The following is a 17,234-nucleotide window of genomic DNA, read 5'->3' as shown; positions in this document are numbered from 1 at the left end:
TCAGGAAAAGGGCCTGAGGGTGCTGTGTTTGGAGTCTGCTGGTTACAGTGTGCAGGACCTCACAGGCTGCTGCAGCGTTAGCAGAGGGCGGGACATACACAGCTATCATAATCACGTGTGTAAACTCTCGTGGTAGATAGTACGGTCTCATGCTAACCGCTAGCAGCTCAATGTCCTTACAGCATAGCGTCTCTTTGATAGAGAAATGCCCAGAGTTACACCATCTATCGTTCACAAACACAGCCAGACCCCCTCCTCCCTTCTTACCACTCTCCGCTGTTCTGTCATAAGAGGCTCAGCAGCTAAAGCAGCACACCTGGGTCTCCCAGCCTATTAAAAGCAGCCCTTTGCTTCACCTGCTTCACTAAACATTATTATTTTAAGCAGAGTGGTGTGATTTATGTAGGCATTGCTGTGTGACAGGATGACTTTTCTTGCACACCCACCAAATGAGGGCGCACATGCTTCCACGCCCACTGGTGACTGCACACATCCTTTCAAGGAAGCATTTCATTCATCCCTAACAAATGGAACAAAACACTGTGCAGCGTGTTCAGGTTTGAACGTGGCCCTGGCCTCTCTCTGCATCCACCTGGCACATGCAACACACATCCACTCCCTGCTGAGCTGCTTGTATTTGATGTGTTGAAGTTTTGGTAAAGTTTGAATAAATTCCACTTTATTTATAGGAACATTTCATCTGTGGACTCCTGCTTCCCCTCTCCTTGAGCCAGTTTGTGACGGGAACATGACATAAGAAAAGTAATTTATCCCTTTTTGATTCTGTGTATCTGGCGCTCATCCAGTGAGTTCACACTTGGCAGAAACAGACTGAATTTGTCTGGAGAACTTTGGCTTCAGCCAAGTTAGATAAACACACTGTGTCTCTGTCAAAACAGCAGTGTAGTTGTGGCACCCCTGTGAGGGAATGACCACATGAATATTATTTTGTGTAAAACACTCATGTAACGGGACATTTTTCATTGCTATATGTATTTATTTTCAGTTTCTTTAAGAGGATAGAAAATCCATGTAACAGGGATTCATTTTATGTTAGAAAGCAGTGAGGGCGGAACTTTGGTGCTTGCTCCGGGGTTTCGGGGAGCAGTAAGTGGAGCCCACCTTCCGCTGCTTCCTCAGACACGTTCTGGAGGAAAGCAGAGACGCATCGTGTCTTCCTTACTCTGCTCTTCACCTGCTTTTACAGGTCGGTACACGGTGCTCGCACCGAAAATGTTGTTTATTGTCACCATGGTTACCCACGTTAATGTGAATGGGAGAGTTAAGGCGGTCCGCCAAAGTTATTTATATGTAAACACGGGAGAAAACCAGAGGAGTGTCCCGCGCGACCGCACCGCGAGCCCGCTCGTTAGGTGGAGCGCTCGTGAAGCAGAGTCAGTGCGCTCCTATGCTCTGTGCAAACGTGTTGTAATGCTCCAATCAAATCAGTTCTGTGAGATGTGAATGTTAATAGTTCTGTTAAAGTGACTGAGTAGATTAGCTAGTGTAACACAAGCACTCTGAGCAACTCTGTGTAGCTAACAGAGGCATTCATGGGTTGATTCAACAAGCTGTGTTTCATGATGCACTAAATAGTGATTTTGCCAGTAAATTACTGGAGGGAACAAATGTAATGTATTTACCAATGCTGTTATTGAATAGAACTGTTTAGCCAGTAAGACACTGCAGAAGACAATGTGATGTGTTTATTGATATGATAAAAGGATGTAGCTGTTATGGAAAGAAGTGTGAACTTGAGAAACTGAACCAGTTAAAAAGAGTATATTTCACTGATGTTGTGAAATAAGTAAATGTAATTGATGTGAATGAGGAACCAGCTGAACAGTATATTGAAAGCTCATGTTTAGTGTTTTATAGCATTTATTTGTGTGAAATAAATCAGACTCAGACACGTTCTGGAGGAAAGCAGAGACGCATCGTGTCTTCCTTACTCTGCTCTTCACCTGCTTTTACAGGTAACATATTTGTCATCGAGGTCTTCATCCTTGGGACCCGTAACATAGTAACTTCTTCATTGTTATACTTCTATAGTTTTCCCATTTTGTGAGCTGTGGATGTGGAAAGTGTCTCAGTGACACATCCACATGAAAACGGCGTTACCTTCGTTCATTTGCACGTCAAATGAACGAGCTGTTTGGACTTTAACGTCACAGCTGATGCTTCGATACTCGAACTCAAGAGTTCAGCTTCCACTCAGAGGTACAAGTACACACAGCAAAGATAAACGTGTACACAAGGTTGAACCCACAAGTGCACAGCTCCAACCAGAGATGGGCAGTAATCCGATTACTTTTTCCAAGAAACGAGTAAAGTGAGGGATTACTATTGCAAAAAAGGTAATTAGATTACTGTTACTTTCCCGTAAGCACGCTGCGTTACTGCGTTACTAAAACCGCAGCTGTGTGCAGATGAACAATGGATAATCTATCGAGTGTGGAGAGAGTGTGAGCGTGCAGCGTTTAAAGCGTGGAAGCACTGACCTTACTTTGAGTTTGACTCTGTAAAAAGTGACAAAAACATTAGCATCCGCTGTTCACTGCGTGGGAAGACAACATGCTCACTCACTATGTGTTAATGGGCATGCTTATTTATAACTTTGATAAAATGTCATAAAAATAATTCCATGCCAGCTCACCATTGGTGATCAGGTAGTTTCTGTTCCAGTTCCAGTCCCATAAATCATGAAGCTTGCTGCCAGAAAAGCTTCAAATCTCCTTTGAAAGCTGTTTGTGGTCTTGATTGTGGGAGCTTCAGTTGTCTGACTCCAGCTGCCACACAGTGCTCACTGATATCATTTGCAAAAACCCCAGTGTGACAATATTTATCAGTGAAGCAGAAATCAGGAAGTGACGACTTTTCTTTGAACATTTGCTGAGGCTAAGCTGTGCTTTCTACCACAGTTGGGAATTTCCTGGTTTACAACAAATTATTGTGTCAACACCGCATAAGATTTCAAACTACAGGAAAATCACTGGAGTTATAAGAGGCAGACAACCACACACACACCACATGCATGCTGTTGCTATTTATTGTGGATTAACCTGTCAAGGGCAAGAACAAAAGAATTCTGCCTCAAATACAGGAAATCATAGCTTTCCTGTATTTCCTCCATTGTTGGCATGCTGGTTAGTGCTGTTGCTCCACAGTAAGAAGGTCCTGGGCTAAATTATCCATGAATGTAAACGGCTGTGTGTTTCTATCTGATAGACTGGTGAGCTGTCCAGGGTGTACCCTGCCTGGTAACCTATCACTTCAGGGTTATTTCCCAGCCCTGCTGCAACCAGGATAGAGATAGGAGGATGGTAGTTGTTGTAGACCCATTCAATTTCAATTGAAGGATTAAAATGTTCCAGGAGCTCAACTTACTCCATCTGAACATGTTTCAATCGTGTTTTATGAACACAACATGCAGGTTTACTGAATATGAAAAGGTTGTGTTGATTTAACTCAGTTGTTTAAGTTTCTGCCAAAGCAAAACCTTTGTGTGCAACCAGTGTCCACTATTGAATCAAGTAAATCCAACATGTTTTTGTCAGTGCAAAAGGAGTTACGGTGCCTGTATTCCTGCACAATATTGTCCCGGGAGGGAGGAAAACTTTCTGGTGAAGTTTTGGTTGATTTTTGGGTTTTGCTTGACACTAGGTTGATTTTATCAGTGAGGTTTGGATTGTTTTCTTTCTCTAAGAGAGAGAAAGATGGTTTTATGCTTGGACATGTTTGCAATGGGCCCCAGTATTTGTTACTTTATTAGTATTTTATTGGTTGCGTTTGTTTGTGCTTTTGTTACAGTGCACTGAGATAAGAACATCTGAGAGGTGTGATCCACCGCTGGTGATATTTTGGTATTTTGTGAGTTCCCGATTTAACAAATCAGCTCTTTAATCCAGACCTGAGAGGTTGAACTTTAAAGCGCTATAAAATATTCTTACTGGAAACAGTGGCAAAGTGTTTTTCTCCATGATTATAATGGGCTTGGGAGAAATTCACTTATATGTGACATTGATCACATGAGAAGTCCTGAGCCTAAAAGGATTGCAGCGAGTCAATCCAGTCCAAAAACAAGGAGCTGTTTTCCTTTAAAATGATGACATCATCTTGCTGGTGATGGAGGCTCGAATAGGCTGCGCGTGAGACTCCATTATCAGCAATATCTGGTATGAATGTGTGTGGATGTATGCATGTGACTGGACTGTGACGGACTGACGACTAAAAGTTTAACTGACTTGATACTGAGACAAAAACGGTGCCGACTTTAGGATTAGTGAATGTCCACAACAATTCACCCAGCCTGTAGAAGAAGGGTGGAGGTTTTGTCTTGCTTTGTTTTGTTGTTGCAGGAGCAGAAGGATGACAGAGACTAAAGGGGGAGGCTGTAGCTTCACATGAGTGTGAGCTGCAGACTGAACCCTTTGGTTGCTAATGTTGAGTCACTGATGTTTGCATTAAGAAAATTGTGTTTTATTAGCTGTGTTTTAATTAAGGTATCACATTATATTGTTGGGAATGTTAAATGCTAAAGTGAAGAAAAGCTTTGATTTCACTCATGACTGAACATGTTATTATTAACCATAGCAGGCCACTGTAAAGAGTCAATTAACTGTTATAGAGGAAAAAAAGGCCAAAAACTCTGTTAATACCTATGAATAACAGGGAATGATAGACTTGTCACATTCAAAATAGAGATATGTAATAACAAACACGGGTCCGTGTCATTTAGGTTCTCCATTGAAATAGTCAATCATTTAGAAAAGTAGAATATATATATATATATATGTGTCTCAACGCTGTTTCTCAATAATATTAAAAACCTAAAAACTATTGTTGTGGAAGATAGAAGTCACTGTGACAGCCCTCTGACTGTGGAGGACGTTTGTAATCCTATTTCTGCACTTAAGGCCAACAAATCTCCCGGCACAGATGGTTTGACTGCAGAGTTTTATGAATCATTTTCTAATCTCCTGGCTCCGTTCTTACTGCAGCTTTTCATAGGAAGTGTAGAGAATAACATCCTCCCTCCTACTCTTACTCAGGGTCTCATAACACTTATTCCAAAGCCAAACAAAGACTTACTTCTTATTGACAATTGGAGACCCATCTGTCTGCTCAATGATGACTATGAGATTATGGCTTTAGTACTTGCTAACAGAATGAAAGAGTTCTTGGACACAATTATCGATGAGACACAATCAGGCTTTATGAGAAACAGACACCTTTCTAAGAACATGAGACTGGTTTTAGATCTACTTGATTACTCTGATTTGGTATCTGACTATAGCTTCATTCTCTTCCTGGATTTTTAAAAGGCTTTTGATACAATTGAACATCAATTTATTTTCCACTCTTTGGAAAAATTTGGCATTTTTCTGTAAAGCTATCAAAACCTTGTACACGAATGGCAATAGCTCAATTAAAATGATTAAGACTCCACCCCGAGATTTGACCTGTTATACAAGGAATCAGCACAGCTGATAAGGAGCTCATCATCAGCCAGCTAGCTGATGACACCACACTCTTCTTGAAGAATGCAAATCAAATCCGTCCAGCCCTTAGTGTTATTAGTGATTTCTCTGAGGCATCTGCTTTATGTCGAAATCTAAAAAAATGTGAATTACTAGCAATTAAAGGCTGCACTGCAAATGCTCTCTGTAACATTTCTGTTAAACAAGAAGTCACATATCCAGGACTGTTAATATCCAAAGACCAAAAGTCAAGATGCTCATCAAACTTGTCAAACAGTGTTGGGGAATTCTCAATGGTGCTTGGTGCCATACCCTCAGGGACTTTAATGTTATATAAAAACACTGACAGCTCAATATCTGCCTCAGTCACTCTCCCTGATCCAGCTGAGTCAGCAGTGGGAAAAATCTGCTTTTCACAGGAACTTGGTAACAGCAATAAGAGAATACGTAGTTTATTACGGCGGGGAGTCTCTGGCTGGCTGGAGCGGCATCTAATAACCAACTCGCAAAACAAAATAAAAACAACACAACAAACAGATATTATGATACAGACTTATAATCTGCACCGATGTTTTTTCTAAATTATATAAAGTGAGCGCGAGAGCCCTCGGTGCGCCTGCGCGCTGCTGAAGCCAAAGTAAACTTTATTGTCATCTCCGCTACAGACAGTCCAGCATATAGAGAGACGAGACGACGAGGCTGCAGTTACAGCGGTGCAAGTAAACAAACAATAAATATAAGAAGAGTAAGAAAATAAATCTACACTTTAGGACTCGGGGTAAAGGATCAATAACAATTTAAATTTATAATTTACAGTTTGATGATTTAAAGTCTCACACAACCCGTCAAAAGGGGCGGGGCCGGCTGCTTCCAAGTAGAGCACATTTCATTTATAATGATGTAAATCCAAGCCCATCATGGATTCACGATCTGAATCCTGGGTTGTGTGAAATCCCAGAAATCAACCTTAGACAAAGTGAATCTGTGAACTAAGGTGTAGGTCTGTTAGGTTAATTGTGCTGATCCTCGGGTTGGGGGATTTGTGTTTGTACTGGAGCGCAAAATTCAAACCAATGGAAGATGGACAACAAAAGTTCAAAGCCATCAGGTGCTCAGTTTATGTATTTATTTTTGGCCTACATCAGTAAGAAATGCCAAATTATATACACAAAGTTACAGGAATCACCACTCCTGTTATTCATGATGATTTCAGTAACATCACATAATAACATGTAACGTTATTATGTGATGTGCGTACTGTTAATGCTGATACTGTGGTGAAATTCTCTGCTTCTTTTGTGTATTCTGCATCTATTACGTCAGATTGTCTTACCCCTCATATGGTTGAGAATTTTGCCAATACCCTGTTAACTACATGTTCCTCCATCCTCGACACTGTGGCACCTATTAAAATGAAGCGCCCCAGAACTTACTCACAATGTTGGTTAAGTGACTCTGTTCGCGCTCTACGACGTGCGTGTCGGCGGGATGAGAGAAGGTGGAGGAAAGATAAACTCCAGGCATCTTACGACATCCTACGTACTAGTCGCTTGAAGTTTCAAACTGCTGCCAAAATGGCTAAAGCAGCTTTTCTTTCAAAAATTATCTCTACCAATGGTAACAATCCTCGAATTTTATTTAAAATGTTTAACTCTGTGGTCAACCCCTGCCCCACTATGCCGCTGCCGTGCTCCACGGTTCTTTGCGAACAATTTTTAAATTATTTTTTAGATAAAGTCTCATCTCTTAAATCTGCTCTTCCTTTAATGACAGGCCCTGCGTTTACCCCTGACTGTTCCTCTTCTATCAGTTTGAACCCGTTTCACTCCCTACTCTTAAGCGTCTGGTTGAACAACTGAACAATACTAATCTCGTATATGATGTTCTTCCATCTTGTATAGTTAAGGACTGTTTCAGTGCAATTGGACCTAGTATATTGTCCCTTTTGAAGTCTTCTTTGCTCTTTGGTTGCGTACCATCAGCCTTTAAACATGCTATAATTCAGCCTGTTCTTAAAAAAAGGAACCTCGATTATAATGATTATGCGAACTATAGGCCGATTTCCAAGCTTCCGTTCTTGGCCAAAATTCTTGAGAAGATAGTGTTGCTTCAACTCCAGGCCTACCTGGATGAGAATAGCATTAATGATAAATTCCAATCGGCCTTCAAACCACATCATAGCACTGAGTCAGCGCTGCTCCGAGTTCTCAATGACCTTCTACTAATGGCTGATAATGGGCGCTCCTCGGTCCTAGTGCTATTGGATTTATCGTCGGCTTTCGATATGGTTGATCATAAAATCCTATTGGCGAGACTTGAGCACGCTGTAGGCATCAAGGGTGTTGCCTTGGATTGGTTTAAATCATACTTGTCCAATCGGCTCTCCTCGGTTCACTTGGCCACTTCCTCTTCCTCCGCTGTACCTGTCTGTTGTGGTGTCCCTCAGGGATCTGTGTTAGGCCCTACTCTGTTCTCATTGTACATGCTTCCATTAAGCGCTATCTTTGAGAAATATCACATCGCTTTTCATTATTATGCTGATGACATTCAGATCTACTTTGAGTTAAATGATGACCTAGCTTTGTCCTTGAATAGTTTTCGAGAGTGCATGTGTGAGGTCAGGCAATGGCTCCTGGCAAATACTCTTATCCTTAATGATAAGAAAACTGAAATTGTGGTCTTTGGCAGTGACGTCCTTCGTGCCAAACTTCGTGATGCTTTTGGTTTTCTCACTAGCTCCTTTTCCGACACTGTTAGGAATTTGGGCGTGTTACTTGACAGCTCATTTAAACTTGATAGACAAGTGTCTGCTGTTGTTAGATCCAGTTTATACCAACTCCGCCTTATTTCTAAGGCCAGGCAGTACATCCCGCATAAAGACCTGGAAAAACTCATCCATGCCTTTGTAACTTCGAGGCTGGATTACTGCAATTCACTCTATTTTGGACTCCACTCTCCCTCCTCCATAGATTACAGACAGTCCAAAATGCTGCTGCACGCATTCTAACCAAAACTAAGAAGTTTGCCCACATTACTCCCGTCCTAGCTGATTTGCACTGGTTGCCTGTGAAATATCGTATCCAATTTAAAATTCTGCTGTTTACTTTTAAAATCACTAATAACACAGCACCGAGCTATCTTAAGGAACTCTTAAGCTTATATGTTCCTGCTAGGGCTTTAAGATCATCCTCACAGTTACTGTTGGTGCGGCCTAGATCTCGGCTGAAGTCTAGAGGTGATCGAGCGTTTGCCCTGGCCGCACCAGAGTTGTGGAACAACCTTCCCATTGGCATTCGGGCGTCTGACTCTATTCAATCTTTTAAATCACGGCTTAAAACGTATTTGTTTAATCTTGCGTTTTCTACCGGTTAAATGCTGGCCTTGTCTGCAGTGATTTATTTTACTAATTTTCCTATCTTGCTTTTTATTTGCGCTGTGTATGTCTTATCCCCATTGTGTGTTGATGGCACAGTTATATTGTGCTATAGCTATGTGCTATAGTTATATTTTTTCTATTGGTGGCTTTTTCCTGTGAACATAATTCTACACTTTTATTTTTATGACTCTGATTATACTTGTGTTAATTTGTTCTATGTTAAGCACTTTGGCATGCCGTTGGTTTTTAAATGTGCTCTATAAATAAAGATTGTTGTTGTTGTTGTCCTGTAAGCACAGTCTGCCTGTGTCTTTTCTCTGCAAATGAACATTTTCAGCCAATATAGGTAATACATCAACATGGCTGCTGTGGCTAAGTTAGGAATATTTATAATGTCATTTCCAAAACTTGCATATGATCTGCAATTTGTAGCAGATCTACTGACTGTCACAGAGCAGCTGGAGCAGTCTCGAATGCAGGTCAGTCCACTGCTGCCCCCTGTGGCCAAGTGCCATAGCTACTGCTGGATGAACTCGTGACACATGTGCACCTGTTTCTATGAACACATTGAGTCTGAGTGGCTGCACTTACACTGGTGCATTCAAACATATTGAAAGATGCCAGCAATGTGGATTGTCAAGACTCAAACCAATCCACATTGCTGGCGTTGCATCTTTCAATGCCAGCAATGGCAGGTATCAGTGCTCAAACCTTTTGTGTTTGTTTCCAACAAGTTGCCCACCTCGGGAAACAAAAATGTGTTCTTTTACTTGTCAGATGAACATATGAGACACTTTGACTCTTCAGTGCAGTGTGGAGCCTAACAAAGATCTGTTTTGTGTCCCAGCTGATCAGCAGGAGGAGGAGAGTCTGACGGAGCAGCAGAGGAACATTTTCAGCTACTTGGACTCAGCTCAGCCACTACAGAGGAAACAATGAGCTCAACACAGAAGGTGACAGACAGAGCAGGACCATATGACCAAAGATATTTATCACCATATACATTGGAACATTTGCCATAACGATGTAGCTGACGATAGAATTGACACCAGACAAAATACTTTACAGCTGCACAACTTTATTAAAAACCCATCAATGTATTTTCACTGAAACAAGCAGCTGTTGTTTATGTGCATTAAAGTTATATAAAAATGTAACAGTGCAAATGCAAATTCCTCGCTGACAGTTTAACCAAAAGGCGTTTCCAGTGGAAACTGGCCGACACATCCTGAGCATAACCATGTATAATATCCACTAAACTTCAGAAGAGGTTATACAGTCGTGGCCAAAAGGTTTGAGAATTGCATAAATATTGGAAGCTGGAGAAGTTGCTGCTTAAGTTTTTATAATACAGATTTGTACTTTATTTTAGATTGAACCTTTAAAGGGGCATTTCTGGACTTTTAAACACCAGTAATGTACTTTCTGAGAGTGTATCATGTAACACTATAGATCAACTTAGCTCAGAATATATAAAGCATATAAACAGTTACAGCAATATGATGCAACAAACACAGCAGCTGCTGATCCAAAACACTCAAAGCTTCATAGAACTGAAACCAACATTTATTTTTAGCTCCATCCTGCTGCTGATACAGACTTTAGGTTTCTGAACATTAAACTTGTTGCTGCCTTTCATAGTGTGTAACTTGAAGGCCCTGAGTACTCTGAGTACTTTCTCCCACACTGAAAACACTGGGATGATCACATTATTTGAACATTACCTAATAAGACTGATTCAGCACAGACAGTTATGTTAAACTTTCCTAGCAGTCCTTCACAAACAGGGAACAGTCTGTCTATTCTCTCCATCTGTCAGCTGCTGCTGGCTCTTCCTCCTCCTCTTCCTCACACACTGCTGAGTTTGTCCTGGTGGATCATCAGGGCTGCAAAGCCTCACAGATGATGTGCAGCAGTGGCTCCCTCAGTCTGTCCTCACTCTGGACACTTGCAGTCGTCACACATGGAAATCAAATGTGTGATAAGCTGCAGGATTCAAACACAAGTGTAACTTATAAACACATGTTCATACTTTTATTCCACAATCAGAGAGAAAGAAACAGAGAGAGAGTGCAGGACAGACAGACAGGTGACAGTCTCAGGTGTACACACTGCTACACAACAGCAGCAGAGAAGCAGGATTTAGTGTTTGTGTTATTACGAGTGTAAACAAGAAGAGTTCCAGATGGTGCAGTGGACACATGTGTGACTGCTGTGATTAAAGCATCTTTCTTTCAGCTTAACGAGTGAACCGTCAGCTCGTTCAAACACACGTTAAAGTGCGTTTGGCTCGACACCACCGAACAGAGGCAGCAATATAACACAGCTAACATTAACAGTGCAGTGAATCCTGCTTGTGCCGTGATGTTCAGGACTGCAAACCGAGCAGCATCACTGACTTTCAGCTTGTTGTGTTTGTGGATATATGACTGACTTTAATTATCCACAAAATCATCACATTCTCTGTCAGATTAAGGTCGACTATTGAACGGCGTATATTTTAAAGGCTTTAAAACCAAGTTAACGCTGAAAGTACAAACATCACTAATGTCACATAACTCTGCCGACAAGGCATAGCTATGGCTATGAAATGCTCTTTGTGTATCACTTCTTCATTATGAAAGATGTCATTAATCCACTAGTAATGTCTCATCTGGAGTATTGTTCAATCATTTGGTCAGCAGCTAATAAGACAGATCTTAACAGACTTCAGTTAGTCCAGAATAAGGCGTCCAGATTAGTGTGAAGATGTTCATACTATACTAATATTGATAAAATGCATAATAACCTTTCTTGGCTTCCTGTACAGGCTAAAATATTCTATGGCTTACTTGTAGTTCTAAAGAAAGCAATTCTGTTAAACACACCACATTTATTCTGCTCAGCTGCAGTATCCAGATGAAATACATCATCATATTACACAGTTTTCAACAAGCTGCAATTTAGTAAATGCTCGAGTTAAAAGTAACGTTTTGTAAAACTGTTACATTTAGAGCAACTTTTAAGTGAAATAAGTTGCCTTAAAAAATTAGAGAATTATTCAAAACTTCAATGAACACTTAAAAGCCGATTTACAGAGCTTTTAGTTGTTGTAAATATTGTAAGACATGATTTGTTTTTGAAACTTGTGTAATGTGCCTCAATGTTATTGATATTATTATTATTATTATTGATTGCTTATATTTGAACAATTGTGAAACCTCACTGTGGATGTAAGAGTGAAATTATGTGGATATCTTGAATCCACTTTATTGTGTAATATTTTATGTGAGTATTTGACGGAAGACGAGCAACATCTGTTGTGGAAGCTAACGGGGTTCCTTTAGAATAAACAAACATAGGATTTATTATCACTGAATAATTCTGTATAAATCTATACAAATTATAGAAATATGTAATAGGAAACAACAAAATAATCTAAATTATAAAAGTGTGTGTGTGTGTGTGTGTGTGTGTGTGTGTGTGTGTGTGTGTGATTTTAGTGTTTGAACAGTCATGAATTATCTTTAACAGCAGGTTGGATGTAATGTGTTAGAACTACCAGCAGGTGGGGATAAGAGACCTTTAAGGTGTTTGGTGCCACGCTCCACCTTCAGGTTTAAAACTAGTGTTAATGGAGTTTGAAGGTTGAGTTTGTTCCACGACTGCATTTCACTCACTGCCTCTGTTTGTATCTCTGTCACTGCAGGACCAACATGGAGCCAGAAGTCAGCGCTCTCAGGAGGCCGACAAACCTCACAGAAGAAAGGGAGAGAAAAAACACACCTGTGACGAGTGTGGGAAGGGTTTTACTGTGAGGGCTTCACTAAAACAGCATCAGGTCATCCACACTGGAGAGAGACCGTTCAGCTGTGACTTGTGTGGAAAGTCTTTTTCCTTGAAGGGTTCCCTAAAAACACACCAACTCATCCATAGTGGAGTTAAAGCGTACAGCTGTGATCAGTGTGGCAGAGCTTTTACTCACAGTAGCCACTTACAGAGTCATCTAGTTACCCACTCTGGAATTAAGGCATACAGCTGTGACGAGTGTGGAAAGTCTTTTTCCTTGAAGGGTTACCTAAAACAACACCAACTCGTCCACAGTGGAGTTAAAGCGTACAGCTGTGATCAGTGTGGCAGAGCTTTTACTCACAGTAGCCACTTACAGAGTCATCTAGTTACCCACTCTGGAATTAAGGCATACAGCTGTGATGAGTGTGGGATGGAGTTTACTCTGAAGGCTTCACTAAAACAGCATCAGGTCATCCACACTGGAGAGAGACCGTTCAGCTGTGACTTGTGTGGAAAGTCTTTTTCCTTGAAGGGTTCCCTAAAACAACACCAACTCATCCACAGTGGAGTTAAAGCGTACAGCTGTGATCAGTGTGGCAGAGCTTTTACTCAAAGTAGCAGTTTACAGAGGCATCTAGTTACCCACTCTGGAATTAAGCCATACAGCTGTGACATCTGTGGAAAAACTTTCAGCCGGAGAGAGAGCCGAAATACACACCTACGCATTCACACCAGACACGATGTGTACTGCTGTGAACAGTGTGGCAAACAGTTTACAACAGACGCACAGTTACAACGACACATGTTTACCCACACTGAGGAGAGACCTTATCAATGTGACCTGTGTGAGAAGACTTTTAAATCTCCACGTCACCTGAGACGACACCAACAGATCCACACCAGAAAGAGACTCTACAAGTGCAGCTACTGTGAGGTATGTATTTATATTGTTATCTTGTCATTTTAGCCTGACTGTTTGGAACAACTCTGCTCATTAAACTGTGTTAGCATGTTAGCAATTCTACTGCATGGAAAAGCAGCTCTGAGTGATTATTCAGATTTTCCTTTCAGTTATAATTTTAGTATTACTGTAGTATTATGGTGGTAGTATTGTAGTTATTGCAGCCCAGTAAACTGAGTGTGTTAACTGAAACAGTCAAATGTAGTTGGACGTCTGCAGAGATGCTCTTTATTTCAGGCGACGTTCAGGATACAAATGTTGAAGGACTGACTTACACTGTCTTTGTGTCTTTGTTTAGAAGCAGAGCGACACAGATGGATCCAGTTCTCAACCCTGTCATCACTGTGGTGGTGGGAAAGACTTTCATTGTGACCTCTGTGGAAAAACTTTCAGTCGGCAAAAGACCCTAAAAGTACATCAACGTAGACACACTGGAGACAAACTGAAATACTGCAAAGAATGTGGGAGAAGCTTCACCACACCAAGTGATTTAAAACGACATGAACTGATTCACAGTGGGGTTAAAAAGCACCTCTGTGATCAGTGTGGGTCATCCTTCACCACTGCAGGTCAGCTTAAATCACACAAACGAGTCCACACAGGAGAGAAACCACACAAGTGCAGACACTGTGAGAGAAGCTTCTCACATTCAGGTAATCGTAACATTCATGAACGTGGACACATGGAAGGAAACTACAGCTGTGACCAGTGTGACAAGAGCTTCAGGAATCTCAGTTCATACTCTGCACACAAACGATCCCACGTTACTAATAAACTGTTTCACTGTTACCAATGTGCCCAAACATTCACCTCATTGTCTGCTCTGTGCAAACATCAGCGCGATCACTCAGGGCTGAAATCACTCCCATCACTGGATCACAGTGAATCTGAAGACACAGAAAGATCCTCTGGTTTCTGTGTCAGACTCAAAAAGCTTGAGATCAGGCTCCACAGAGTTCAGATAGAATCTCCTGTAAAAATCTGATGAGGCAGCTGTGAATCAAACTCTTCCCCTAGTTGCATTTTAAGCTTTCAAAACTGTCCTACTGTAGTGTTCATGTCAAGTGGTTAGCTTTCTTTTCATCGGTTGGTTGAAAACTCTGTTTCCTATTATAAAGTTTTTGTTTTAATGTATTTTGATGCACATAAATGTTTTCTTGTTTGGGTTCTTTATGTTATTGAATCTTGCAAATGTTAAATAAAAAATTCAAATGTTAAATAAAGAAAGATTTTAATGACAAAGATTTGAGCCATGATGTCATTTCCTGTGTTTCAGAGTAAAAACTGAAGTGACAAATGGAAACATATTTACAGTCACAGTTAGATGAACTGTTTTCAGTGTGTTACAAAATTAATATATTATTAGTGCTTATTTAGTGAATATTGTCACTTGTTTAAACAGGTACATGGAGTTGTTTGCAGTGAAAGTTATTTTTGAACACAGTCAATATTCCTTCTCCTCTACCTGACATCCTTGGAGCATTAAGAAATGAGCCGTCAGAGGGTAACAGTCCAGAAATAATGCTAGACTCACCAACTCTCATCTGTGTCTCAGTCACAAAAAGGAGATCCAATCCATTGGAGGAAAAATAATTTATAATGAAGCTTTATTTGCTAAGGACCACGCATTTGTTAGAGCCATCTTCATTGGAGCTGGAGCCTGGGTAGAAGTTGTCGGTGAAGCCCAAGTTAATGGGAGCAAATTCAAAAAGTTTATTCCATGACTCCCACGATGCAAAAAACAGTGGTGAGCAGGGTTATGGACACCTAAGCCCACAACAGTAACCAGACAGGAGATAACAGGATCCAGGAGACGACTTGGGATGTGGCGGAACGGACCATAACCAGCTTGAGCGGCCGCTGAAGAAAAGATAAGTCAAGCTTTAAACTTCACCAGCCGACCGGCACGTTTACCCCGGTGTCTGTGGCGGTGTGTCGGAGCAGGTGGTGGCACTTTATGTAGCAAGTAATCAGGAACATCAGCCAGGAGCAGAGGATACCCTGTTTGTTTCTTCTGATTAGAGCTCTGAAAGCTGATGGCAAAAAACTGAAGATCCAAAGGGTTTTGGTGTTCCCCAGTTTTGAGTTGATTTCAGTGACAAGAATCATCAGAAACAGAACAAACAGTAAGAAAACTGACAGAGGTAAACAGCAAGCACACACACTGGAGCCATCTTACCCCTTAGTTTAATTATGTAAATTACAATTATGTAATCTGATCATCTACAAACTGAAATAATCTCAACATAAGCTGACGGAAGAAGAAGAAATTGAGGAAGAAGTTCAGGCCGTGTACTGAAAACATCTTTTTTCTTGTTATCATAAGACATTTGGTGTGACGACTTCTACAACTCAGTTTTTGGTTTTGCTGAAGTAAAGTTTACACTCTGAGGAGTCACAGTGTTGATATTGGACACAAAGAGAAAAGTTCCTGTAATGTAAAATGTAAAAGTTAAAGCTAGAATTTTAAAATGGAACCTAAATCTGATTGGTAGCCAGTGCACCGACTTTAAAACAGGGTCATATGAGCTCCCTTGTTCGAGCGGGTCTGTAGCCTTGCTGTCAGTTTTGAACAACCTGTAGACGAGCTAGCCCTTTCTTGTTTAGACAAGTAAACAGGCTGTTGCAGTAGTCAAGTCTTGTAGAGACAAAAGCATGTATTATCATCTTGAGTTCACTTGTTGACACGATGGATCTAAGTTTAGAAATGTTCCTCAAGTGAAAAAAGCCGGTTCTTACTGTCTGCTTTAAATGTCCCTCCAAAGAAAAAGCTTCATCGAAAATAACACCCAGGTTTCTAAGGTTATGTTTCTGTGAGGAACCTCAGTCACCCAGTCGCCGTTTAATATCAGGCACTGTCTGGTGCAATCATCAAAGTTTCTGCCGGGTTTATCTGTAAGCAATTATTGTTCAACCATTGTTTAATGTTGGTTAAACAGTCAATCAGATTGGAGAGCTTATGAGCTTCAGCAGGCTTAAAAGAATAATATAGCTGAATATTGTCAGCAAAGAAATGATAAGATACTTCAGGAAACTGCTGTATTATCTGGCTTAAAGGAAAATTGTATATTAAAAACAGAATAGGTCCCAGCACAGAGCCCTGAGGAACTCCGCACAACAACTCTGTAGATTCCGACGTGATCTGGTTTGCAGACACACTAAAACTCCTTTCAGATATATCAAAAGAAAACCAGTGAACAGAGCAGACATCGCAACCAGGTCTCTCAGTCTGTTTATCAGGATGGTATGGTTGACTGTATCAAAGGCTGAGGTAAGGTCTAACAAGAAGAGGACTGTGTATTCTCCGGAGCTTGCTGACATCATAATATCATTAGTAACTTTCAGTAGTGCTGTCTCAGTGGAATGCAATTTACAGAACCCAGACTGAAAACGCTCATTGAAGTTATAGTTCTCCAAGTATGCTGTGAGGTGGAAAGCTACTGCCTTCTCAAGGAGTTTTGACATAAATGGGAGTTTGGAGATTACATTTTAAAGTAGTGTTGGATCCAGGTTGGGTTTTTTGAGCCTTGGTTCCACAATGGCATGTTTAAAAAGCTGGAGAACACCCCAGTCTGAAGAGAAACATTAAAAAGGTTCCCAACCCAAGGACCAATGGTGTCAAAGGCATTGATGAAGAGCTTAATGG

At 40.9% G+C, this 17,234-nt stretch overlaps 1 protein-coding gene across 1 annotated transcript; it reads left to right on the top strand.

Annotated features, from left to right (window-relative positions):
* The first annotated feature begins 1,733 nt into the window (after window positions 1–1,733).
* Window positions 1,734–14,810, top strand: LOC309702275 (uncharacterized protein). Its single transcript, XM_082526866.1, has 4 exons — window positions 1,734–1,976; window positions 9,704–9,809; window positions 12,545–13,561; window positions 13,887–14,810. The coding sequence occupies exons 2-4, from the start codon at window positions 9,792–9,794 to the stop codon at window positions 14,571–14,573; spliced, it is 1,722 nt and encodes a 573-aa protein (XP_082382992.1). The 5' UTR covers window positions 1,734–1,976; window positions 9,704–9,791; the 3' UTR covers window positions 14,574–14,810.
* The last annotated feature ends 2,424 nt before the right edge of the window (window positions 14,811–17,234 follow it).

The sequence above is a fragment of the Aulonocara stuartgranti genome (genome assembly GCF_965226115.1).
Source record: "Aulonocara stuartgranti genome assembly, chromosome: 3".
In the NCBI taxonomy this organism is placed as follows: domain Eukaryota; kingdom Metazoa; phylum Chordata; class Actinopteri; order Cichliformes; family Cichlidae; genus Aulonocara; species Aulonocara stuartgranti.
The sequence above is the reverse complement of the archived record's forward strand: the minus strand, read 5'-3'. Positions and strand labels throughout refer to the sequence as shown.

Bases quoted from the DNA above. Each gene is read 5' to 3' on its own strand.
- LOC309702275 (XM_082526866.1), top strand. The intron at 13,562-13,886 runs GTATGTATTTAT...GTCTTTGTTTAG, and splicing joins ACAAGTGCAGCTACTGTGAG to AAGCAGAGCGACACAGATGG.